The sequence below is a fragment of the Tachysurus vachellii genome, chromosome 19 (genome assembly GCF_030014155.1).
Source record: "Tachysurus vachellii isolate PV-2020 chromosome 19, HZAU_Pvac_v1, whole genome shotgun sequence".
Classification (NCBI taxonomy): domain Eukaryota; kingdom Metazoa; phylum Chordata; class Actinopteri; order Siluriformes; family Bagridae; genus Tachysurus; species Tachysurus vachellii.
Window position 1 is genome coordinate 6,791,428 of NC_083478.1, and position 24,560 is coordinate 6,815,987.

The 24,560-nt window shown below is 38.3% G+C and overlaps 2 protein-coding genes across 3 annotated transcripts; both read left to right on the forward strand.

Annotated features, from left to right (window-relative positions):
• Window positions 1–2,320: 2,320 nt before the first annotated feature.
• Window positions 2,321–7,876, forward strand: aurkaip1 (aurora kinase A interacting protein 1). 2 transcript variants are annotated; one of them, XM_060893805.1, is made up of 4 exons: window positions 2,321–2,417; window positions 3,254–3,425; window positions 3,508–3,971; window positions 7,653–7,876. In XM_060893805.1, the coding sequence occupies exons 2-4, from the start codon at window positions 3,374–3,376 to the stop codon at window positions 7,764–7,766; spliced, it is 630 nt and encodes a 209-aa protein (XP_060749788.1). In that variant the 5' UTR covers window positions 2,321–2,417; window positions 3,254–3,373; the 3' UTR covers window positions 7,767–7,876. The 2 variants fall into 2 exon arrangements, with proteins under 2 accessions (XP_060749788.1, XP_060749789.1); XM_060893806.1 differs by having other exon boundaries at window positions 2,337–2,417; window positions 3,344–3,425.
• Window positions 7,877–8,304: 428 nt separating this feature from the next.
• mxra8b (matrix-remodelling associated 8b) lies at window positions 8,305–19,648 on the forward strand. Its single transcript, XM_060893804.1, has 10 exons — window positions 8,305–8,469; window positions 12,410–12,436; window positions 13,107–13,409; window positions 13,506–13,607; window positions 14,052–14,546; window positions 17,343–17,501; window positions 17,606–17,636; window positions 18,032–18,099; window positions 18,252–18,329; window positions 18,416–19,648. The coding sequence occupies exons 1-10, from the start codon at window positions 8,421–8,423 to the stop codon at window positions 18,439–18,441; spliced, it is 1,338 nt and encodes a 445-aa protein (XP_060749787.1). The 5' UTR covers window positions 8,305–8,420; the 3' UTR covers window positions 18,442–19,648.
• Window positions 19,649–24,560: the final 4,912 nt, after the last annotated feature.

Below are 24,560 nucleotides of genomic sequence, written 5' to 3' on the forward strand. Positions count from 1 at the left end.
CTTGGGTTTGAATCCCTGACCTCCTAATCAGTAAGCCACAGCCTTAACCATTGTGCCATATTATGTATCTGGTTGTAATACAAATACAATATATTGCATAAACAACTCTAATTAGATTTCTAAGTACTTGTTGATGTCTGTGCCTTAAACATTCCACTCCAGGCATTTAAGTCTGCCTAGGACAATCACTACCTTTTTTAATTGCATGGGTGTTTCTGCCTTTGGCATATTGGCTGTCAAAGTAGAAATATCACGTCATTTGTTCATCTGATGAACGTTCCAGGTGAAAATACAACAGAACTGTAATAAAAAAAGCATTTCTTCAATAATATTTAGCATTTTATATACCCTGTTATCTAGCTCAGCAACTAGTTAGCCATTTGTATTATTATTTGTTTATTTGTGTAATCTATCCTTATTTCAATGAAAATGACATGACTGGACTGGCAAAGCAGACTTTGGACGGAATTTTTAAATAATGGTTAATTTCTTTAAAAGTTGCTGGAATTGAATTACAACATAGTTTTTAGAGAATAACATTGCAGTTGAAGTGTATTTTGTGAAAAAGAGCAATAGAATTGTAAGTAACCAATCACAAGCTTCACTGAAAGCTGTCTGTACACGATGCAGTGCATAATATAAAGAAAGGAATGAAGCTGTGTTAACTATTTAAATATTGAATTGAAAAAAGTGAAATGGTGCTTTACCCTTTTTTTCTTCTTCTAGATAATACACATCATTGTTTTTGCTGTCTTTGCACATGCGCTCTTGCACATTCAGTCAATTGCTATTTTGCACACCACATTTCACTATCTCATCAAACTGCTGCTATTACAAAAGTGTAGATATGTTTAAATAGAACCCTCTTGTTCAGATTCCTAAATTTTTGCACAGTGTACTGTACAATATACCCGTATGTACACCAGCTGGTGCTGTTTTGTGTATTGTCTTGTAGTGTTTTGTATTGTTTGTCTTTTGTCTCGCACCATTTGCACTAGGTTGCACAGATGCACTTTATGTGGCTAGAACAACTTACATTATCTGTGTTGTTCTATGTAGCTCTGTCTATGTTCTATGTATCACCAGGGTCCTGTAGAAACGTTGTCTCATTTCACTATGTAATGTGTCAGCTATATATGTTTCAAATGACAATAAAATCTTCTTGACTTGACAACACATATTAATATAGTACATTTTGGATAATTACTAATACTAAAGAAAGAATGGAATTGTATAAAGAGACGGTACCGTCATAAATAAAACGCTACTTGGGGTCAACAGTCCAGAGTAATGGATAGAGTGGGAAAGAGGTAAAGAAGTGAGTGCAGGCAGGTTGGAATGGGTGGAGAAAGGTGTCAGGAGTTCTGTGTGATAGAAAAATATCAGCGAGAATCAAGGGGAAGGTGTACAGGACAGTGGTGAGACCGGCCATGGTGTATGGTTCAGAGACAGTGTCACTGAAGAAGAGACAGGAGTCTGAGCTAGAGGTAGCCGAGCTGAAGATGCTGAGGTTCTCTTTGGGAGTGACAAGATTGGACAGGATTAGGAACGAGTACCTCAGAGGGACAGCCCATGTTGGAGATTTGGGGGACAAAGTTAGGGAGGCCAGATTAAGATGGTTTGGACATGTTCAGAGGAGGGAGAGTGAGTATATTGATAGGAGAATGTTTGACATGGAGCTGCCAGGCAGGAGGCAAAGAGGAAGGCCAAAGAGGAGGTATATGGATGTAATTAATGAGGATATGAAGCTAGTGGCTGCGATGGGTTGGCACTCCGTCCAGGGTGTATCCTGCCTTGATGCTCAATGATGCCTGAGATAGGCACAGGCTCCACCTATCCCTATCTTCGGTATCGATAGGTGGAGAGAGATGATTCGCTGTGAAGGGAAAAGCCGAAAGAAGAAGAAGATTGATGTGGATGAAAATAACAAGGATATGTTTAGGCAGTATCTGTTCTAGATAACCAAATACTTGGTAAATGAATATAATTCAATTATTAATTAATTAAATAAAATAAAGATTAATAAAAAAAAATGAGATGTTATTATAGACACGTACAGATTCCAGAAATATGTACATCTAATGCTTTATCTTAATAAATCATTAATTATGTTTAGCAAATTGTGTGATTATGCTATCTGTTTAATTACATGGTTATTTTTTACATGACTAAACTTTGTGCTGCTAATTATGCTTAGATGCACATATCTGTCAAATCAGGCAAATTCTTTTAAAATTGTTCAGAATCATATTTATTGAATCGGCAAAATAAAAAAAATTGAGTAAAGACGAGTGATTAGAATTTTTCTCTTCCCGGAACCAATGGCAGGAGGAACTCAAACCCCGGGGAAGAATCTAGCGAGCGCACCGGAAGTGTTCCGAGTCACATTGAAGTGGTGTATTCGGTTCTCCTTTTAAGTAAGTCCTTAATTGCAAAATAATCAAAGTTATTAATATTCTGCAGGGTTCAGTTTCAGTATGGAATAAATAAAAACATTTTATAAAATAAAATATTTGGCTCCTAAACCTTGTTATTCTTCTAAGAACCTAAACTAGCTGTCTATAAACAAGCGTGAAACTCGTGTTATAACGTGTTATAACGTTCAGCCCATTAAATCAAAGTTATAATGAGATCTACAATGGAATCACTTGGTATATGTCTTGTGCTGATGTATAATTGGTGCATTTTATTAATTCACATTTAAGGGAGAACTTATATGTCTTGTCTGGTACAGTCTGTTTTGTCTTTTGTCTTGTATAGTTTTTTTGTCTTGTCTGTTTTGTCTTGTATAGTCTGTTCTGTCTTGTCTTTTGTCTTGTATAGTCTTTTGTCTTGTCTGTTTTGTCTTGTATAGTCTGTTTTGTCTTGTCTTGTCTTTTGTCTTGTCTGTTTTGTCTTGTATAGTCTGTTTTGTCTTGTCTTGTGTCTTTTGTCTTGTATAGTCTTTTGTCTTGTCTGTTTTGTCTTGTATAGTCTGTTTTTGTCATGCATAGTCTGTTTTTGTCATGTATGGTCTGTTTTTGTCTTGTATGGTCTGTTTTGTCTCTTTTGTCTTGTCTCTTTTGTCTTGTATAGTCTCTTTTGTCTTGTCTTGTCCATTTTGTCTTGTATGGTCTGTTTTTGTTTTGTCTTGTCTTGTCTGGTCTGTTTGTGTGTTTGTCTGGTCTGTTTTTGTCTTGTCTGGTCTGTTTTTGTCATGTATAGTCCAAGCTACATGTATAGTGTTATTTATGTCTGTACTGTTTTTTTTTAGAGTCACCAACAGCTGGAACCAAATTCCTTGTGTGTGTCAACACACTTGGCCAATAAACCTGATTTTGATTCTGATTCTGATATGATACAGATGAGAGTGCACCAGTAATAGGACCTAGTCATGATTGTCACAAGGTTGATCCCACGGCTGAATGTGTTCTTCAGGGTCTCTGGTATGTATGGTGGCTGTTTTTTATTAATTTATTCCTTACTCAAAACATATTTACATGCCTTTGTAACCCCTTTCACTGGCAGGTTCACATCAGTACCAGTGCAAGTCTGTAAACAATGCAATACAACACTGTCGTTCTACTGGCTTTATTACAAATCATACACAAAGGTACGCCACATCAGCCACTGACAACAGGGAGCCCCCGAAACAATGGACAGTGCTCGAGCCAGAGTTAGAGGACTTCCTCATTCCACGGAAACTCTCTGTTACGCCCTTAGAGAGCTGGCTTTCTCTGCGTTATTCGCTGCCTCCACTTCTTGAGGCTCCTGTCCCTTTGGATGGAGGTGATCTGATAGAGGAGGCTGTGGTGTTGCCTCCTTCGGCTGTGCCTGTATTGGAGGATGGCGAGACCGCCACACCGCTGAGCTGTAAAAACGTGTTGGAGATCCGGCGACGGAAGATGAACAGGCATAAATACAAGAAGCTGCTGAAACGTACCAAGTTCCTGAGGAGGCGGATCAAGGAGCGCAGACAGAAAAGGAAGCAGGTGAGTAATTCTTATGAAATATACAGTATGCCGATAATGTGTTTGCAAAATGAACTTTGATCTTGACAAAATTCATGAACTGTTTTAAAAAAAAATGCCTAGACTAACAATATAATTAAGCATGGCTATGAGCATAATTGTTTTGGTTAATTTACCTACGTTTTTCTTTGCGGTGCAAAAGATGTAAACATGTAATCATGCTTCAATTAATTATTATTTAAGGTAGACTTGTATGCTATATACAGATTATATTATTATATATATGATTATATTTTTACAGTGCTAATCCATGTACTTGTAATTATACAGCAGTCTGTACAGAAGTTGGTACTGCATTAGGTGGACTGCTGCAGTACGTTATTGAGGCAGTAGAGGGCACAAAAGCATCAGTTATTTGAAGTAAATGGAGCTAAAATGTAACCAAATGTGTTTGTACACAATAATCTGTTAGATTGCTTTTATTTCTGTAAAGTAAAAAAAAATAATTGTAAATATCAGAACTGTTTCATTTATTTAATTCAACAGTTCTGAATGGGAATTTAATCTGAATGGTCGAAAAGTGTTGATAGGTGCACACAAAAAATTCAAGAGATATTTCATGAAATATTTAATTTCCTGTTGTAGCTGTCTGTGTAGAAGTTGTAGCTGTCTGTGTGTGTAAGAGTGTCTGTGTGTGTGTGTGTGTGTGAGAGTGACTGTGTGTGTGTGTGTATGAGAGTGACTGTGTGTGTGTGAGAGTGTCTTTGTGTGTGTGAGAGTGTCTTTGTGTGTGTGAGAGTGTCTTTGTGTGTGTAAGAGTGTCTTTGTGTGTGTAAGAGTGTCTTTGTGTGTGTAAGAGTGTCTTTGTGTGTGTAAGAGTGTCTTTGTGTGTGTAAGAGTGTCTGTGTGTGTAAGAGTGTCTTTGTGAGTGTGTGTGTAAGAGTGTCTTTGTGAGTGTGTGTGTAAGAGTGTCCTTGTGAGAGTGTGTGTGAGAGTGACTGTGTGTCTGTGTGTGTGTGTGAGAGTGTGTGTGTGAGAGTGTGTGTGTGAGAGTGTGTGTGTGAGAGTGTGTGTGTGAGAGTGTGTGTGTGAGAGTGTGTGTGTGAGAGTGTGTGTGTGAGAGTGTGTGTGTGAGAGTGTGTGTGTGAGAGTGTGTGTGTGAGAGTGTGTGTGTGAGAGTGTGTGTGTGAGTGTGTGTGTGTGAGTGTGTGTGTGAGAGTGTGTGTGTGAGAGTGTGTGTGTGAGAGTGTGTGTGTGAGAGTGTGTGTGTGAGAGTGTGTGTGTGAGAGTGTGTGTGAGAGTGTGTGTGAGAGTGTGTGTGTGAGAGTGTGTGAGAGAGAGTGTGTGAGAGAGAGTGTCTGTGTGTGTGAGAGTGTCTGTGTGTGTGAGAGTGTCTGTGTGTGTGAGAGTGTCTGTGTGTGTGAGAGTGTCTGTGTGTGTGAGAGTGTCTGTGTGTGTGTGAGTGTGTGTGAGAGTGTCTGTGTGTGTGTGTGAGAGTGTCTGTGTGTGTGTGTGTGTGTGTGTGTGAGAGTGTGTGTGTGAGAGTGTGTGTGTGAGAGTGTGTGTGTGAGAGTGTGTGTGTGAGAGTGTGTGTGTGAGAGTGTGTGTGTGAGAGTGTGTGTGTGAGAGTGTGTGTGTGAGAGTGTGTGTGAGAGTGTGTGTGTGAGAGTGTGTGTGTGAGAGTGTGTGTGTGAGAGTGTGTGTGTGAGAGTGTGTGTGTGAGAGTGTGTGTGTGAGAGTGTGTGTGTGAGAGTGTGTGTGTGAGAGTGTGTGTGTGAGAGTGTGTGTGTGAGAGTGTGTGTGTGAGAGTGTGTGTGTGAGAGTGTGTGTGTGAGAGTGTGTGTGTGAGAGTGTGTGTGTGAGAGTGTGTGTGTGAGAGTGTGTGTGTGAGAGAGTGTCTGTGTGTGTGAGAGAGTGTCTGTGTGTGTGAGAGAGTGTCTGTGTGTGTGAGAGAGTGTCTGTGTGTGAGAGAGTGTCTGTGTGTGTGAGAGAGTGTCTGTGTGTGAGAGAGAGTGTCTGTGTGTGAGAGAGAGTGTCTGTGTGTGAGAGAGAGTGTCTGTGTGTGAGAGAGAGTGTCTGTGTGTGAGAGAGAGTGTCTGTGTGTGAGAGAGAGTGTCTGTGTGTGAGAGAGAGTGTCTGTGTGTGAGAGAGAGTGTCTGTGTGTGTGTGAGAGTGTCTGTGTGTGTGAGAGTGTCTGTGTGTGTGTGAGTGTGTGTGTGAGAGTGTCTGTGTGTGTGAGAGTGTCTGTGTGTGTGAGAGTGTCTGTGTGTGTGAGTGTCTGTGTGTGTGAGTGTCTGTGTGTGAGAGTGTCTGTGTGTGAGAGTGTCAGTGTCTGTGTGTGAGAGAGTCTGTGTCTGTGTGAGAGTGTCTGTGTGTGTGTGTGTGAGTGTGTGTGTGTGTGAGTGTCTGTGTGTGTGAGAGTGTCTGTGTGTGTGTGAGTGTGTGTGTGTGTGTGAGAGTGTCTGTGTGTGTGAGAGTGTCTGTGTGTGTGAGAGTGTCTGTGTGTGTGAGTGTCTGTGTGTGTGTGAGTGTCTGTGTGTGAGAGTGTCTGTGTGTGAGAGTGTCTGTGTCTGTGTGTGAGAGTGTCTGTGTCTGTGTGAGAGTGTCTGTGTGTGAGTGTCTGTGTGTGTGTGTGTGTGTGTGTGTGTGTGTGTGAGTGTCTGTGTGTGTGAGTGTCTGTGTGTGTGTGTGTGTGTGAGAGAGTGTCTGTGTGTGTGTGTGTGAGAGTGTCTGTGTGTGTGTGTGTGTGAGAGTGTCTGTGTGTGTGTGAGAGAGTGTCTGTGTGTGTGAGAGAGTGTCTGTGTGTGTGAGAGAGTGTCTGTGTGTGTGTGAGAGAGTGTCTGTGTGTGTGTGAGAGAGTGTCTGTGTGTGTGTGTGTGTGTGTGAGTGTCTGTGTGTGTGTGTGAGTGTCTGTGTGTGTGTGTGAGTGTCTGTGTGTGTGTGAGTGTGTGTGTGTGTGAGAGTGTCTGTCTGTGTGTGTGTGTGTGTGTGTGTGTGAGTGTCTGTGTGTGTGTGTGTGAGAGTGTCTGTGTGAGTGTGTGAGAGTGTCTGTGTGAGTGTGTCTCTCTGTGAGTGTGTGAGAGTGTCTCTCTGTGAGTGTGTGTGAGTGTCTGTCTGTCTGTGTGAGAGTGTGTGATTGAGAGTGTGAGTGAATAAGTGTATCTTTCATGCTTATATCTGTATGAGTGTGTAGGTGTGTGAGCACGAGGCAGTGAGTGGGTGTGGGGTGTATGGGTGTGTGTGTGTGTGTGTGAGTGATTGTGTGTATGTGTATATGGGTGTGTGTGCTGTGTGCATTTGGCAGTATCCTTCATGTTTAGTGTCATATGCAGTCTTCACCACAGTGATAGTATCCAGAACTTTTCTGCCTAAAGTTTGATGCTGATATGTGATGTGAACATTTCTGCTGATAAATGCTCTGATTTGTATATTTAAGTTTTTCCATGGTGCATAATTGTTTTAAATTAAATAATGCTGTTAACAAATAGATACATACTCCAGGTTCTCTTAAAATGTTTTACCAAATGCTGAAATATTTAGAGAAAACATTTCTATATATTTATAATTGATTGCCAAAATGTCTAATTGTGTTGTTTTGTTTGTATTTATTTTCTAAATCAAATGATTGACCGTCTTTATCAGCATACCAAATGCCATAAATCATCAGGACCTCACTGACTGTTTGCTGTTTGTCACGTTCAGTCTAGATTTGAGAAGGATCTAATGAGAATCTGGAGGCGAGCGGGACTGAAAAAAGCCCCTGAAGGATGGACCACACCTAAAATCTACGTCACTCATCAAGTAAAGCGCCGCTGATTGTTTGCTTAATGAAAATTTACTGTGTAAAATAAAATAAACCTGTGACTTACTTGCCTTCACATAAATAATATTGTAACTGTAATAAACACCTTTTACCACATTAAGAATGTGCTTCATTCCTTTAAGTTTGTTTTTGTTTTTTCTTCTACATGATGTTTTTCTATTTAAACCTCCACTAGAGAGTACCAGAGCTCCATTCTTGGTTGCACCATTCTTCATTTTAGGGAGTTCCAACATGTATGTTTATAATATGTTTTAATATCTTTGATTTATATTATATTTACTAGACATTCTCAAAGACAGGATGTTAAATTGGGAGTCTTGAGGACAAACAACTTGAGGTGAACTGACTTAAAAAAATAACAAAAATGGGGGTAGGGAAAGTTTAGGGTTTCATAGTCAGAAGCTGATCTCAAATGGCGTCTAATATGGAGATATAGTGCACTAGGTAGGGAGAAGAAACTGGTATATTGTACACTATATAGTGCAGTAATGGAGACAGTGAGGCAGAGTTTGGAACGGGACGCGGTTTTGACCAATGGGTGGAGTTTGTGGAGGTCCAGACACTAAAGCGTCAGGATTTTTGTTGTAGTTAAACTTCAGGTGATGCTCAGAGTTTGAAAGTCTGGTCTGCATCACCTGTTGTACATAATGAGGGATTTGTCGTGGGGTTTGTGTGAAATGTTTGGGATGTTTTTCTGTAAGTATATAAATATATATTCTTTTACTTTTCACAAACAGAATCCTTTCTTGCATGAACTTGATGTTTTCCCAGCTGTTGTTTTCCTTCTGTTTTTTTTTCCTCCCTGGATATTAACAGGACATGTTTTTTTTTTTAAATTATATATATCAGCATTAATAGCATTTAGTTTACTTTTAGCAGGATCCTGAGATCCTTTAATGGTTTATATTGTATTTACATAATGACAAAATGTTTTTTGTTGTTGTGATTAACCCTTTCATAGAGCCCATAGAGAGTGAATAGTGTCAGATTAATCCTTTGTTTCATATATTTTTGGAAAATCTAAGATCATTTCCAAATCATTTGAGAGCTGTAATGTAATTTAATGTAACTAAACTGCAAGCTTGTCTAAACTGTTTTTATTTGTAAAAACTGTTTTTTAGGAAGTTTGATTTTTTTAAACCTCTTTCTAAAACCTGAAACTATAAATTTTTTATGCTTAGAAAACAATTCTAAAAATTTGTCTTCAACATTTTGGACATTTGAAGATTTATTATTATAATAGAAAATGTTTTGGTTATATTGTTTAGACTTTTTTTTGCTTATGGACAATCTTTGATATGAAGACAGAATCAAAATGCAGTTTTAAGTAAAAAGAAAATTTGTGTATATATATTTATATAAAGGGTCAAATATTTTTTGCCTTCTCAATAAGTTGTTATTTGTCTAAGCACTTCTATTCTTCACCCTTGGGATGAAAGTATAGGTCTGGTGGGTTTATGTGTGATGAACAGTTCTAGTTACAGCTCAGGCCTGTGATTAAAACCTGCGCGCTGCTGAGCCGACGTGCCTCAACATCTTATATTTATCAGCATTAGTGAACAGTCTGCAGTATGTCAGGCCTGTTTTGGGGGCCGGACTGAAGGTTTTGGTTTATCGGTCTTAAGGAAAAGTGCAGTGTCAGCATGTTTGCTGCTGCTGAGAGTTTTATTGTAAGGAGCAGAAGCAGAGTCTGACTCAGCCTGGGCCTTCTCCTTTTGAAAGGATGTTGACTTTGTGTTAAGACACTCGGAAATGTTAGAGAAACAAATAACGGTTTGTCTACACACACAGCCACTGACTCCAACCTCAAACAATCTTTTTCTGTTTTTTTTTGGACAATGAAACTTCTGTATCAAGGAAAGTTTAAATTAGACTTAAAATGATTTTAAGAGTTTTGTTTTTTTAAATGTAATTTCATTTTTTTTTTAATTTAGAAAACGAAATTAGCTTGAGGCAAATAGTCAACTTTGTTATCATCAATTCTTCTCAGTCTGCAACAACAAATACAAACATTTAGCAATTTCACCATTTTTGAAGAGATTTTTACAAAATTCAAAATTGTGTGCAAATACAGTATTTGCTGTGTCCCAGAGAAGTGTGCTTTAATTGCCTAATTATCAGACAGACAGACAGATAGATAGATAGATAGATAGATAGATAGATAGATACTTTATTCATCCAGTGTGAAATTTCAGATTAAATTTTATTTTTTTTTTTTAACATAAAGAATATATGTATTGTTTGAACACATTATTTACACCAAGTTTGCTTTTCTAACCATCAGTACAAGTAAAAATAATTAGAAATGTGGTGTCTTGATTTCTCAAGTCCAGTAGATAATTAGCTATCTTTGGCTAATCAGATTTTTAAAGGTATAAAATATTTCCAGGTATTAATTATGAGAAATGTAGAAATTAATAGGTGAAATATGTGATGCTTTTAAAGCTATGGTTATATAGATACCTCCTTTGTAGTGTGGCTCATCCCATTAAAATTGCCCATATTATACCTTTTTAGGGGCAGCATACCTAAAAAAAAAAAAAAAGTCTGTTAAGATGTTTGACTAAGCTTAGTTTAACAGCAAATTGGGAAAAGTACCATGTTAATTCCAGTTTTTTCTGACTCATCACAGTTAATTCTACGCTTCCATGTGGCAATTTTCAGACACATTGTTAAGTCATTATTTGCCAACCGTTGCTTCTTTGCAAAGCAAGGTTTCAGGGTGGCACATTCACAGAGAAAATTACAGGGTCTGCTGGTGTATATTACCTTTCTTCAGTGGCCTCACTGTGTCTTCCAGCTGAGTCCAAGCCTCAGGCTCGGTGGTGACAAAGATTCCTGCTTTTACTGGAAATGTGCGTTCATTCTTCCAGTCATTTTGGCACTCTAGCTTGGGTTTTTCTTCTTTTAATTCTAGCCTCAGTAGTTTCTCTCTTTTTGTGCTGATGTGTCTTTAGGTGTGATACAGTGTCTCTGGCAGAGCATTGTGTAAAAGCCTTATGAAGCAATGGGCAAGAAATTCAAGGGTATTATTACATATGAGAATGATAATCATAAAATATTTGTATAGGAATGTAGAGACATTTATTTATTTTAGTGAGGCTTAATCTAATAATCTAATCTAGTATACATACAATCAATTTCATACCAAAAATTTAGACATTGGATGATGCTAGAAACAATATTTTTTATTTTCTGTGAAGAAGCTCTTAAGAGAGGGAAAAGTCTTTCTTAAGAGTACACAACAGGCTATGATATGAAAAGTGTTTTGGTCATTTTTAGAAACAAAAATACAACATTTTGGAAATGCCTGTATAGTATTTACTAGAGCGGATGAAACATTTGTTGTTCTGACTACAGAAAAAGAAAGACGTTTTTAAAGATACGATGCGGTTTAGCATGTGTGGTTTCCGATCTGTTAATGTTGTTTTGTATTATAATGACACATACATGAGCAAGCAAAGATTTCAGGGATGTGTCATGAGGTGAATGGGCCAAGTTGGCAGAGCTTTCAGCCTTCATCAAAGATGCTTAAGAAATTCAAGATAATGTAGAAACCAGCAGACAGAACCTTTGAAACTAAGTTTGATAGATCTAGAAAAAAATGACCAAATGGCATGAACAAAGTGGCTGTTTCTAATGGTAGTGTCCTGCCTTAACATGTTTTTCATGATCAAAAAAAACATTGCTGTGATTGTTTTTTTCCCTTAACCTCAACAGTTCTCTGGATTGCACCGTCGTGGAGTTTTATGAGAATATTGGCTGTAAATTGTTTCAGGCATCTTGGAGAACTTGCTAGTGTTCTTCTGTTCATCAGTCTATACAGATTCCAGACAGCCGAAATGAAGTTTTAATCAGAAGTGTGGTGATTACTTAATGTTTTATTTGAATTAACAATTTATAAAAACTAATGCAAATGACATAAACACCACATAAACTAAGACCCAAGAACTTTGCATGGCATCAACATTGTTTTCATAGTGAAGAGTGAATCAGTTGAGCATGGAAATTCTCACAGTGTTTCTTTAAGGTTGAAAATAGACATGAAATAAAGAATAATATCTCTCAGCTGTGTGATCTGGATTGTAGCTTATTGTGATTCCTAAACCACCTGGACTTACTGTATAAACTCTGGGATTACATGCGTTTGGTTTTCATCTTTCAGAACATTCCTCAGTCTGTTTGGTCTTATTGGTGGGCTTTTCTATATAGGTCTAATACACACATCTTTCTAATAATAATAATAATAATAATAATAATAATCATCATCATCATCATATCATTTAGATCCTTATTAAATTGATTGACCTGAAGTGCCGTGTCAGCGCTTCTACATAAGCAGATCCACTTGACTTTTGACAGCATTGAGGATCTGCTTCATAAACTGAAGATGAATAGCTCCTCTGTGCTACACAGTGTGTGAGCCGTTCAGCAAACAGCAGATGCAATAGCGCTTAAACTATGTGGTTGGAATAAAATACGCTGTCTAGCTTCAAATACACACTTGTAAAAGCATAAAAGGCCTCGAGAACCGGAGAACGGATGTGATACTATTTTCATATGTGTTTAGTATTTCATATGTGTTTAGTAACCTTTTCAGCAAAACTAATGTATATATATTTTTCTTGCATTTCAGTGGCTACTGCTTTTCTCACACCACATGGTAAGAAATTCCACAGCCTACATCATCAGGATGTACATATACACGTACAGACCTCTTAAATAGAAACAACTGAACACCTGCACATTGATGTAGGTATCTAATCTACATAGCCAATCATGTGGCAGGAGCACAATGCTTAAAATTATGCAGATACAGGTCAAATATTTCTGTTAATGTTCACATCAAACACCAGAAAGTGTAATCTCTGTGGCTTTGATCATGGCATGGTTGTTGTTACCAGATAATCATTCATTCCAACCGGAGTGATCAGAAAAGCATCTCAGCGTGCACAAAACTTCAAAGCTATTCCCATTCCTGTCATCCAAGAACATGGCTATCTGAGGCACAGACTCACCAGAACTGGACTTTTTAGATGAGATAAAAAAAAAAAAAAACAACACCTGCTTTTTCCAGCCTTCATCTATCCAGTTGGGACGAGTCTGTGCACTCAGATACCCTCAGATTCTTTGTTCCTGGCTACTAGGAGTGGAAGCTTACAGTATATCTAGCACTTGAGATGTATCTGCATGATTTTATGCATTGTACTGCTGCCACATAATTGGCTGATTGCTTCCTTTAAAAGTGGATGGTGAATGTTAGCTTCTATAACAAACTAAATCCTAGTACCACAATGAACATGACAAATTAAAGAATTTTTTTTGTGTTATAGTGTGGGCCCAAGGCAGCACGCAGGATTTTGTGGTGGAGGCGAGAAACATCACAGTTTCTGCGGGGTCAAGGCTCGTTCTACCATGCCATAACCATCAAATTGTGTGGAGGCAGGATCATCTTCGGGACCGGCAACGTGTGGTGCACTGGGACCTGAACCGCAACCGCCCTGAATACACAGTTGAGCGTGTTCTCGACATGTTCTCAGGAGGGACAGAGCGCGTCTATAACGCCTACAACAAGGGCCGGGTCACCGTGTCCAAAGAAGCCTTTAGTGACGGCAACTTCTCTCTTATCATCCATAGTAGGATCCTCCTGAATCTCTAAAGTGGTTGACATGTTACAGTTCTTTTTGTCGTCACTAATTGGTTGCAATTTTGATTTTTTTGATTTTGTGCAGATGTTGATATGAACGATAAAGGCACCTATACTTGCAACCTGCATCACCATTACTGCAAGATCGACCAATCCATTCAAATCAAGTTAAATGTCACTAAGTCACGTAAGTTCTAACGTTAAATACTGAAGTCTAACTCATTACAGTGTTATAAATGTATAAGCTATCAAATCTACATTTGCAATTCTGGGCAGACATGAATTGAATTCCAGGAAGCTCATGAAAAGAAAAGTGTGAATTGTTGTGTATTTACATCAACAGAAATCTGTAGACAAATAAGCAGACAAAGACAAACCATTTCAGAGAGACTGGAACAAAAAACTGTAGATGTCCAAGTTTGTTTCCATCACAATTTTTACACCATCCTTTTATCACTATGGTAGTTCAAATATTTTAGCATTTTTATTAAGAATTTCTGGTATTTGCATTCACATTTATTATGATCAACTCTTTTTGGATAAGAACATACTTTATATAAAAATCCTCATTCCTATTATCTGCTCAGTAAAAATGTAATATGTTACATGAACTCTTTGTTTTAAATGGCAGCGCGTAAGGAGAGGCGTGTATGGGATGGGGAGAAGCCTGTCTTTGTGGTGTTGGAGGGCAGCAGCGTGGTCTTGCCCTGTATAAACCGACGACCTCTTTGGAGGGGAGGGCTCCAAGAGGACCAGCAGCAGGTTGTGCACTGGGACTTTCAGCGTCCAGGAGTGAGGCGTGACCAGGCAGACCGGCTTCTCGATCTGTACGCCTCTGGAGAGAAACGGGAGTATGGGCCACTGTACCTCAGCAAGATGCACATCTCAGATGACGCCTTCCTCATAGGTGATTTCTCCCTCACAATTGATGACATCCAGCCCTCTGATAAAGGCCTATACTCATGCCACCTGCACCATCACTACTGTGGCCTGAACGAGAGACGCATCTTCCGGGTGATTGTGGGGCCTCCTGTGTTTCCTGCAGCTGTTCCTACTGATGCTCTGACTACTCAACCTGCTAAAACTAAAACCACACAAACCCCAGAAGACACACATAAAAACCCTGGTAATTTATCATTTATTGTTGAACTTTTTTATATGTTAAGTGTGTGTATATGACAATACCAAAACAATACAGTAAATGTGAGAAAAATACATTTTAAAGTAAGCATGACAAAAAGTAGTGATGTTTTTTAATACCCTTGTGAAACAGAATTAAATTTTTATGAATAGAACTGCTATATGAAGTACACCACATTTTTAGGACTGACAGGTACGGAGGCCTTCATTAGCACAGAGGTTGCACCTTATTTTTTAAATCTGACAGATAGAGATTACATGCACACTTGACCATTACTCCCATATGTAAGCCTTCTGCAAAATGCTGGCGCAAATATAACACAATTGTATAAGATGTCATTACTTTTGTAGCATTACAATTTTCTTCTACTGGAACTAACAGGTCCAAACGTGTTCCGGTATCACAAGGTTCCTGTGCACAAATTTAGGTCCAAGACATGTTTTGGCAAGTTTGGCTCTGTCTGTCTGTCTGTCTGTCTGTCTGACATCCTGACCTCACTAATGTTCCTGTGGCTGAACAAGCACAAATCCATCGGTGTATTGTTACAACAACAAACATAGGGTGTGATGGTCAGGTGTCCACAAACATTTGGTCGTTTGGGAGAAAGAAATGTGAGATTTATAGTGAGACACAAAGTGAGATTATATTGAAAGAACAGTACACTGCTAATGAAAATGTGACCATGTAAACCATTTGCAAAGTTGCATCATTACGACCAAACCAAGAATGGAGAATTCATTTGAATCTGTAGTCTGTACAGTGAATGAACAATAACTTCTTGTCTCCTCTTTGAAAGAGAAAAAATAGGCTGCATGCAAATATTGTGCATGCTCCGTGTCTCATTACAGAGCTTCAGAGTGCTTGTGGCTTTTTCCTCGACTAATGATTTCCTGTGTTTTATTTGTCAGTCCTGTCTGGCTTTAGTGATTGACGGACTGTGGCATGAGAACTGGAATGCCATTTTTCTGACATGAAAAGATTTTTTGGAATTTTTATTTTTTAATTTCTAAAGATTATTTTCTTCTTAAAAAAATATCTAAAATAAGACAAAAGCTGGGAAAGACATTTTTTTGTTTTTGGCTTTTTGTCAAATCTGGAATATGGAAAGCTCATGTAAGAAGTTTGTTAAAGACAAATTTTTCCTCACTTAAGAAATGTCTGAACTCTTTCTGCAGAACTAAGCAATAAACTTTTACTTTCAGCGTGAGTAATGCGAGTTTAGCCTTTGTGGTCTGTGACAGTATCATACAGACTTGCTGTGGTGGATGTGTATCCCGGTGTGGAAAGAGAGGTTTGTACATCTGTACAACATCTGGCTAGCGGTACCATCATACGTAGATCATCAAAGATGGCTGGTTGGTTCTGTGAGAAACAACCTCTGTTGCCTGTGAAGCATTTTTCTCGCATTCCTTTATGAGTAGAGAAATGTGAGCATCTTCTCTCGGTCTTGGTGCTGCCTAGGTTTTGGATTTCTTTTTTTTTTGGGTTGCATACCTTCATAAGCTCCTTTTTAATACAAGAAAGCCCCTAAAATTCAGATAACACATATGGTTACGTTAATAATGTGGTTCATGAGTAAAGAATTTCACATAATGACAGTGATGCATGCTTCCAAATGCTGACTTTATTGTTACTCACCATTAAACTTACTCTTAGTATTTATGGAGACTTGATGACATGGCACTAAACACTTTTATAAGCACATCGCTGCAGAGGCGGGACGAGTCGATGTTCTGCCAAACGAGTTAGCTTCGAGTTTTAACACTTAAGTCCCAATAAAGACAGACAAAGAACTTGTAAGTGAAGTCTGAACTCATTTACAAGTTAGATTGTATTTAACACCACCAAAGTACAGTAATAGTACAGTACTGTGTGTTTATTTATATAAAATGTAGTATATGTAGCTTATATACTGTACATAAAATCTACTGTGTGATGTAATGAATGTTTATATACAGTAGTTCTTTGATTAAAACATCATCTTTTTCTCATCTGTTTAATATTAGGCTTAGATTAGCTGTTACTATAGAAAAGATTATTTGCTACTGTCAGATTCATGCTGTTATAGAAAATCCACATTTTCTCATGAATGAATTGGACAGCACTGTGGTCAACACTCTCTCTGCTTCCCGAGTGGGTGGTGTTTTTGTCCAAGTCAAACGATTTATGGCGAAGTTTACTGTCTTTTTTAATGTTGCCAAATGTGATCAAATCCTGACTGAACTTAAGTCAAAATCAGGTCATGTAACTCGAGAACCCCTTTTTTGTAGATGTCTTTTTGTCTTTTACATTTATTTGCATGAAATAGTACAAATGAGTGGCAAAAAGATCAGTGACGGAGACTAACTTTTTCTTTATTGTGAATGGCAAGAAGAAAAAGCAGCACAGACCTACAGACCTACAGACTGACTACAAACAACACATCCCTCCTCCTCCTCCTCCTCTTTTCTTCTCTCTCTCTGCTCGTCTGTATGTTTTTTTCTTCATTGCAGCTGCATGAGATCAGGTCTGGAACTCATTTTGCCCGAGAGTCGTTTTCACACGAAACCCAACTCCTCCCTGCTCTTTGCTTTCTGGCACGAGTGTGAAGGGGAAAAACAAACTGCTTGCACACTGTAGCTGTTAAAGAGACAGAATAATTCAGCGTCTATCTGTACAATGTACAGTAACTAACCCACAACAATCTTGTATCATTTCTAGATTTCTGAAGCTCATCTGACCTGTAAACAATGATAGTAATTAGAGTTACTATTCTACATGAATTATTGCTCTCCGTTGCAGATATAAACAAGGTAGAAGCCTCACATGTGTTTAACGTCATCCTGCCTGAGAGCCAGACTCACCTCTTACACCAGGCTGGTTATATCCTGGCTTTCTTCCTAATGCTACTGCTGATGCTCATAGGAATCATCATGACCACAAGACACTGCAAAAAGAAAGGTAGTGTCATAATTTATACTTTGCTGGACCAAATATCTATTGCTACATAAAAATGGCTCATGTCTTAAACAAGGCTGAGTCTAAATACTACTTCTGTTTTTCAGGACTGGAGTATGATATTAGGAGGGCTGACCGGTGAGAAGTTTTCCAGCACTACAGTTTTTCTAGATGTATACAGTAAAATGTTCTCAAAGAAAAATTACATTCCTGTTCTCACTTGTTATAACAGCCACAAGCCTCCTCCGTTCCCTCATGAAGTCACTCTAGTATCAGAAAACTTAAAATTACAGCTTTGTAATTTTAACACTCCAGTGTTACAAAGCTGTGACACTGAAGACTTCTTCCAAATCAAGCCAATCAACATAAACCTTATAGCCACCATTACTGAAACAGACTTTTTTATAATGAACATATTCTTACCAAACACAACTGAAAATTCATCAGCACTACGGTTCAAACGTATTAAAGTAAACGTGTGTGTATTACAAATGTTACAGTATTTATCAATGTGTATGCACTGCAAATCACAGGAATCACAGGATGGAAATTGAAATGCAAGCTACTGAACTGAGACCCTACAATCAGGAAGTCCGACTTGGTAAAATAAATAAATAAATACATTTCTTTTAAAAAAGTTTGACATTTATAAAAATAAAATCGACCACACATTTAACATCAATGTTAGACAGAGAATTTTTAATTGGATTACATACAGTAATTTCTACTGTTGTTTTATTTTTATTTTTTCAGACTACAAGAACAACATAATGAAAGAAAGAGTGGAGATGAACAACTACTGTGCCCCAAAAGAGATCGATCTCAACAGAGGTGATTAGAGTTTAAGGTCAAGATAACTAACAGTGCAATTTCTTTCTCTTTCTTTCTTTTACATTCTGTTTCTCTTTCTTGATTAGAAATGGAGAAATATTCATGTAAGTAACTGAAGATAGGCTGCTGGCTGGTCCAGGGCATGCTCTACAGGATTCAGAAAAACTGCAGGAGTACACAATGAAGCTTTACTGTACAGTTCACAGGAGACTCTCCAAGTCCAAACACCTACATGCTTGTATTATGTCTGTTTCGAATGTAACGAATTACGGTGATTTGTGCAAAAACATTTTTTCCTTGAAGTAAACATACTTTGCCATTGAAAGGTCAGTAGTCTGTGTTTTATGGCAGCGGTGTCCAATCTTATCCGAAAAGGGCCGGTGTGGGTGCAGGTTTTCATTCCAACCAAGCAGAAGCCACACCAGAGTCTACTAAAAGCCAAGAAAAACTGATTAAACAGGTGGAATCAGGCTTCTGGCTTCTGCTTGGTTGGAATGAAACCCTGCACCCACACCGGCCCTTTGTGGATAAGATTGTACACCGCTGTTTTATGGTGTAAATGTAGTGTGCTGTAATTCTAATCTGTTATAACAAGTGTAAACAAATGCAACTGATAGCAATAAGGAACATCGATTCTGATACCAGTTTCAGTAAACAGCTTCGCCCTGCTAACCTGAACTAGAATAAATGCATTGAATGCTTTTACTGAAACCAAATGAAATGTGTCTGAGCGAGTCTGATTAAAAAAAAACCACTCAGGAAGTCTAACTTTTTGTGGTTAGAGGGTTGCAAACCACAAGATGTGGTATGTACTTGTGTAAGTGGTATGACCTTCTTATGTCTCCTTCATACATGTACCGAAATATTCTGTGTATTTTAGTGCCATTTCCATACCTATTGGTAACCATTTCTTTATCTACTTTTATTGTTTAAGCGCACAGCACTATGCAATCATGTTATCCTGCCACATGATAGACGCACCGAGAGAATAGTAGTAGTTCTAGTTTATAATTAGGTCTAAAAGTGTGCATTACACAGACTTGAGAAAGCTATGTATATTTAGTGTGCATTTCTTACATTTATTTTTCCTTAGTATGACCCAGGATTGCAAATACCGTCTCATACGACGCTGATCTTTATGACTGAGTTTTGGGCATGTGAGAAACAACACACTGACTCAGAAGATCTTAGGCGACCTTACAGCTTTATTACGCAGTGCTTTTATGAAACAGCATTGGATGCAAAGAGGCTGAGCAGATTCTACTGGTATGAAGAGCTTTGTACAAAACATTTCGAATTTAATAAATGTTTGCTGTGAACATTGGTAATGTCGCTTTATTTTCATCCACCTTTTATACAGTGTCTTGCATAAGTATTCACCCCTTTCGACATTTCTGTAGTGTCAAAATTGTGAAAATTGTAATAGACTTAATTGGCGTTATGGCATGAATCTACACATAATACCCATAATGTTCAAATAGGGGATCTTTATAGCCAGGAAATTTGTTTGCAAATAAAAACATGATGTCACCACGTAAACATTTACCCCATTCACTCTCAATCCCCCAAATTATCTGGTGCAAAGTTAGCACTAGAAGTTGAATAGCGTGCACTTATTATTTAAAAACGAAGATTATGGAAAATGATTCCTAAAGGTCAATGACATTTCTCATTATTCTTGCACAACCTGACTAAACTACTGCCATTATGAATGCAGTATTAATAACAATATTAACAACAACGCGGACGTTTTTGTGCAATTAGCTCATTACGTCCATTTCAGTTCCAGGTTGTAACTACAAAATGATTTACACTGTAATGTAAAATACCAGAAATAATCTATATTTTGCTTGCAGATTGGTCTCAGCTAGTTCAGGGGCGGTTCTAAACCTTTTTTAGAGTGGCTCCAGCCCCCCTGTCTGTGATCTCAGCCACCCAAAAACTACAAGTATAATTTTTTCTTTCAAAAATAAAAAATAATAATTACGTTAAAATTCAGGACATGTCGTTGATGGGAAAGAAAATTAGTTATCAGTTTGAACCAAGAGCGAATTTTTTCACTTTACTTTTACGCGCGTGCGTTTGTAGTCTTTCAAAAGTGCGTCATCAGCTGTCTGCTTTATTTGAACGGAGAAGCACAGGCACGCGCAGCGTGCACGCGCAGTCAGAGCTGGAGGTGTTTATAACGTTAATCGGCGGAAAGCCGCAAAGACGGCAACCAAAAGCAGTGAAATGTCACTATTCTTATTACCAGAGTTGATAGCACAAACAAAATATTAATGCAAACAATCCATTTAATACTAAATAAAAAATAACATTTATTGATTTGGTCTTTGTCTCGTGAATATTTTTTTTTATTAATGACTGCATTCATAGGACACACTGTTCATAGAGAATGCACACATACATGAACTGATCTGATTCAAGACTGGCATCATTACATCATGCATAAAATTTTATTGTCCACTTTTGCCATTTTTTAAATAATACCATAACTTTTGGCTTACTATGTAGTCATATAATATATAATATAAAACTCTTCTTGTTTTAAATTCTCACTGAGGGCTAAAACCCCCTAAGGATGAAATCCTAGAACCGCCCCTGAGCTAGTTCATATCATATTGTGAAACCTGTGAAAAATCATGTTAAACATGGCTGAGTGTGCAGAATTTTTCTTAAGCACCTGTTGACAGAGAGCTTAACTAAGACATGCTGATTACAATGAAATATCCTCACTAAATATCCATTAAAATAGTTTAGCATATACAATTCACTCCAACTAAATACAGTTTTTATGGATTACATTGTAATTCATGATTAAACCCCCAAATTACTTTGTCTATTAAACAAAGTTCTGTGCTATACCTTTTAAAAAGAAATAAATAAAAGTTGACATTGTTAACCTTATACATTACCACCGTATTTACTTTGGGAAGTGTGATGGAAAATAATCAAAAATTAATGACTCTACATTCACATTTACAGCATTTGGCAGACGCCCTTATCCAGAGCGACGTACATACTGTAAGTGCTTAAATCTCTAACATTGAATCATTAATGCTGGCTCACTAGGTTTCATACTTAAGATACCATGAGTTTAAAACATTTGTTCAAAGTTACAATGAAAAAGTGTCAAAGGTTGAGTTTTTTTTTTTTTTTTTTTTTTTTAAATGCAAAAGATGCAGCTGCATTTTGGATCATTTGCAGAGGACGAAGATAAGTTGTGTATCATCAGCATAGCAGTGGTAAGAGAACCCATGTGAGGAAATAACTTCACCAAGAGAGTGAGTATACAAGGAGAAAAGAAGAGGACCAAGTACTGAGCCCTGTGGGACACCAGTGGAGAGTCTGCGTGAGTCTAGAAAACTGGTCACATTTAAACCCTTTATGCTGTGATATTAAAACACAAATCAATGATAATAACAACTACAAAACTAATAACAACTGTCATATTTTACCAGGATGGTTGAGAGGCTGGGTAATAATCAGAATCCATTTAAATCTTGGGTTTAACTCTCTCTCTCTCTCTCTCTCTCTCTCTCTCTCTCTCTTACCCACACATATACACACATACACAGCACCATTATTATCAATTACCAGCCTGTTTCAGTGGTCACTTATTAAAAAAACACAGTACTATCCAAACAAAGAGATTGAATATTATTACACACATTATAAAAATACCTGAATGGTTAATAATTGTGAACTAAAAAAATCATTTTAGATAAAGGTTAAAAGTTTAGTTCTTGATCTAGTCACAGAGCAGTAATATTAGATATTCTCTGATTCAGAGTGCTGTGATTGCATTTGAGGTCATTTCCTGAGAACATCAGTCTGAATGTGTGCAGCTTTGTGTGGTGTGTCAGTGCTGCCCCCTGGTGTTTAAACGTAGTAACAGATATGAAATCCTGCTGTTTCATATGGGTTCTGTTTCTTTAATGTTTTACCCATAAATTAACATGGAAGGTAATAGAAATCCAGTAAAACCTACAAAGATATAATGAATTATTTATGTGTATTCATGCAAAGGGATTATTGCACCACATCCCTCAGGGACCTGCCGCTATAACAATGTTCATTCTAGCATTACTGCACGCAATATTGTTGAACATACAGTATTTACACTGTTTGGCGCTGTTTCTGTTTCCTGCACTGTCTTGTCTGTCTTGTTTTCTGTTGTCTTGCACTGTTTTTTCTGTCTTGTTTGTCTTTTCCTGCACTGTCTTGTCCTGCACTGTCTTGTTTGTCTTGTCCTGCACTGCCTTGTTTGTCTTGTCCTGCACTGTTTTGTCTGTCTTGTTTGTCTTGTCCTGCACTGTTTTGTTTGTCTTGTCCTGCATTGTATTGTTTGTCTTGTCCTGCACTGCCTTGTTTGTCTTGTCCTGCACTGTCTTGATTGTCTTGTCCTGCACTGTTTTGTCTGTCTTGTCCTGCACTGTTTTGTTTGTCTTGTCCTGCACTGCCTTGTTTGTCTTGTCCGGCACTCTCTTGTCTGTCTTGTTTGTCTTGTCCTGCACTGTTTTGTTTGTCTTGTCCTGCACTGCCTTGTTTGTCTTGTCCGGCACTCTCTTGTCTGTCTTGTTTGTCTTGTCCTGCATTGTATTGTTTGTCTTGTCCTGCACTGCCTTGTTTGTCTTGTCCTGCACTGTCTTATCTGTCTTGTCCTGCACTGTCTTGTTTGTCTTGTCCTGCACTGTTTTGTCTCTCTTATTTGTCTTGTCCTGCACTGTTTTGTTTGTCTTGTCCTGCACTGCCTTGTTTGTCTTGTCCGGCACTCTCTTGTCTGTCTTGTCCTGCACTGTTTTGTTTGTCTTGTCCTGCACTGCCTTGTTTGTCTTGTCCGGCACTCTCTTGTCTGTCTTGTCCTGCATTGTTTGTCTTGTCCTGCACTGTCTTATCTGTCTTGTCCTGCACTGTCTTGTTTGTCTTGTCCTGCACTGTTTTGTCTGTCTTGTTTGTCTTGTCCTGCACTGTTTTGTTTGTCTTGTCCTGCACTGCCTTGTTTGTCTTGTCCGGCACTCTCTTGTCTGTCTTGTTTGTCTTGTCCTGCATTGTATTGTTTGTCTTGTCCTGCACTGCCTTGTTTGTCTTGTCCTGCACTGTCTTATCTGTCTTGTCCTGCACTGTCCTGTTTGTCTTGTCCTGCACTGTTTTGTCTCTCTTGTTTGTCTTGTCCTGCACTGTTTTGTTTGTCTTGTCCTGCACTGCCTTGTTTGTCTTGTCCGGCACTCTCTTGTCTGTCTTGTTTGTCTTGTCCTGCACTGTTTTGTTTGTCTTGTCCTGCACTGCCTTGTTTGTCTTGTCCTGCACTGCCTTGTTTGTCTTGTCCTGCACTGTCTTGTCCGGCACTCTCTTGTCTGTCTTGTTTGCCTTGTCCTGCACTGTTTTGTTTGTCTTGTCTTGCACTGTTTTGTTTGTCTTGTCCTGCACTGTTTTGTTTGTCTTGTCTTGCACTGTTTTGTTTGTCTTGTCCTGCACTGTTTTGTCTGTCTTGTCCTGCACTGTTTTGTTTGTCTTGTCCCGCACTGTTTTGTTTGTCTTGTCCTGCACTGCCTTGTTTGTCTTGTCCAGCACTCTCTTGTCTGTCTTGTTTGTCTTGTCCTGCACTGTCTTGTCCGGCGCTCTCTTGTCTGTCTTGCTTGTCTTGTCCTGCATTGTATTGTTTGTCTTGTCGTGCACTGCCTTGTTTGTCTTGTCCTGCACTGTCTTGTCCTGCACTCTCTTGTCTGTCTTGTTTGTCTTGTACTAAGTTACTAAATCCTTATAGCTCTGTCTTTGTTTTACGTAGCACATGGTCCTGGAGAAACGTTGTCTCATTTCACCGTGTACTGTAACAGCTATATGGTTGAAATGACAATAAAAGCTTCTTGACTTGACTTGTGACTTAACTGAATCTCCCTTGTTGTGTATCTGCTTACTTTGTTTAGTTGGGTAGAGGTGTTCCTAATAAACGTCCATGCTACACATTACTACATATTAGTCCTATACGTGTATACACTTTAAAAGAAGCATATTATAAAACTTATCACATACACGCTCTTTTCGCTCTTTTTCCACACGCACGCACGCCCACGTACGCGCGCGCACGATATTATTGACTAATCAAATAGACTAATATTTACACTCTCAGAAATAAAGTGTAAAATAATGCATTTATTTGCGTTCAGTCTGCATTATTCACCTGGAAATGTGGATAACGTAAGACATGTTTTCTGCAAATGTCCAAGAGTT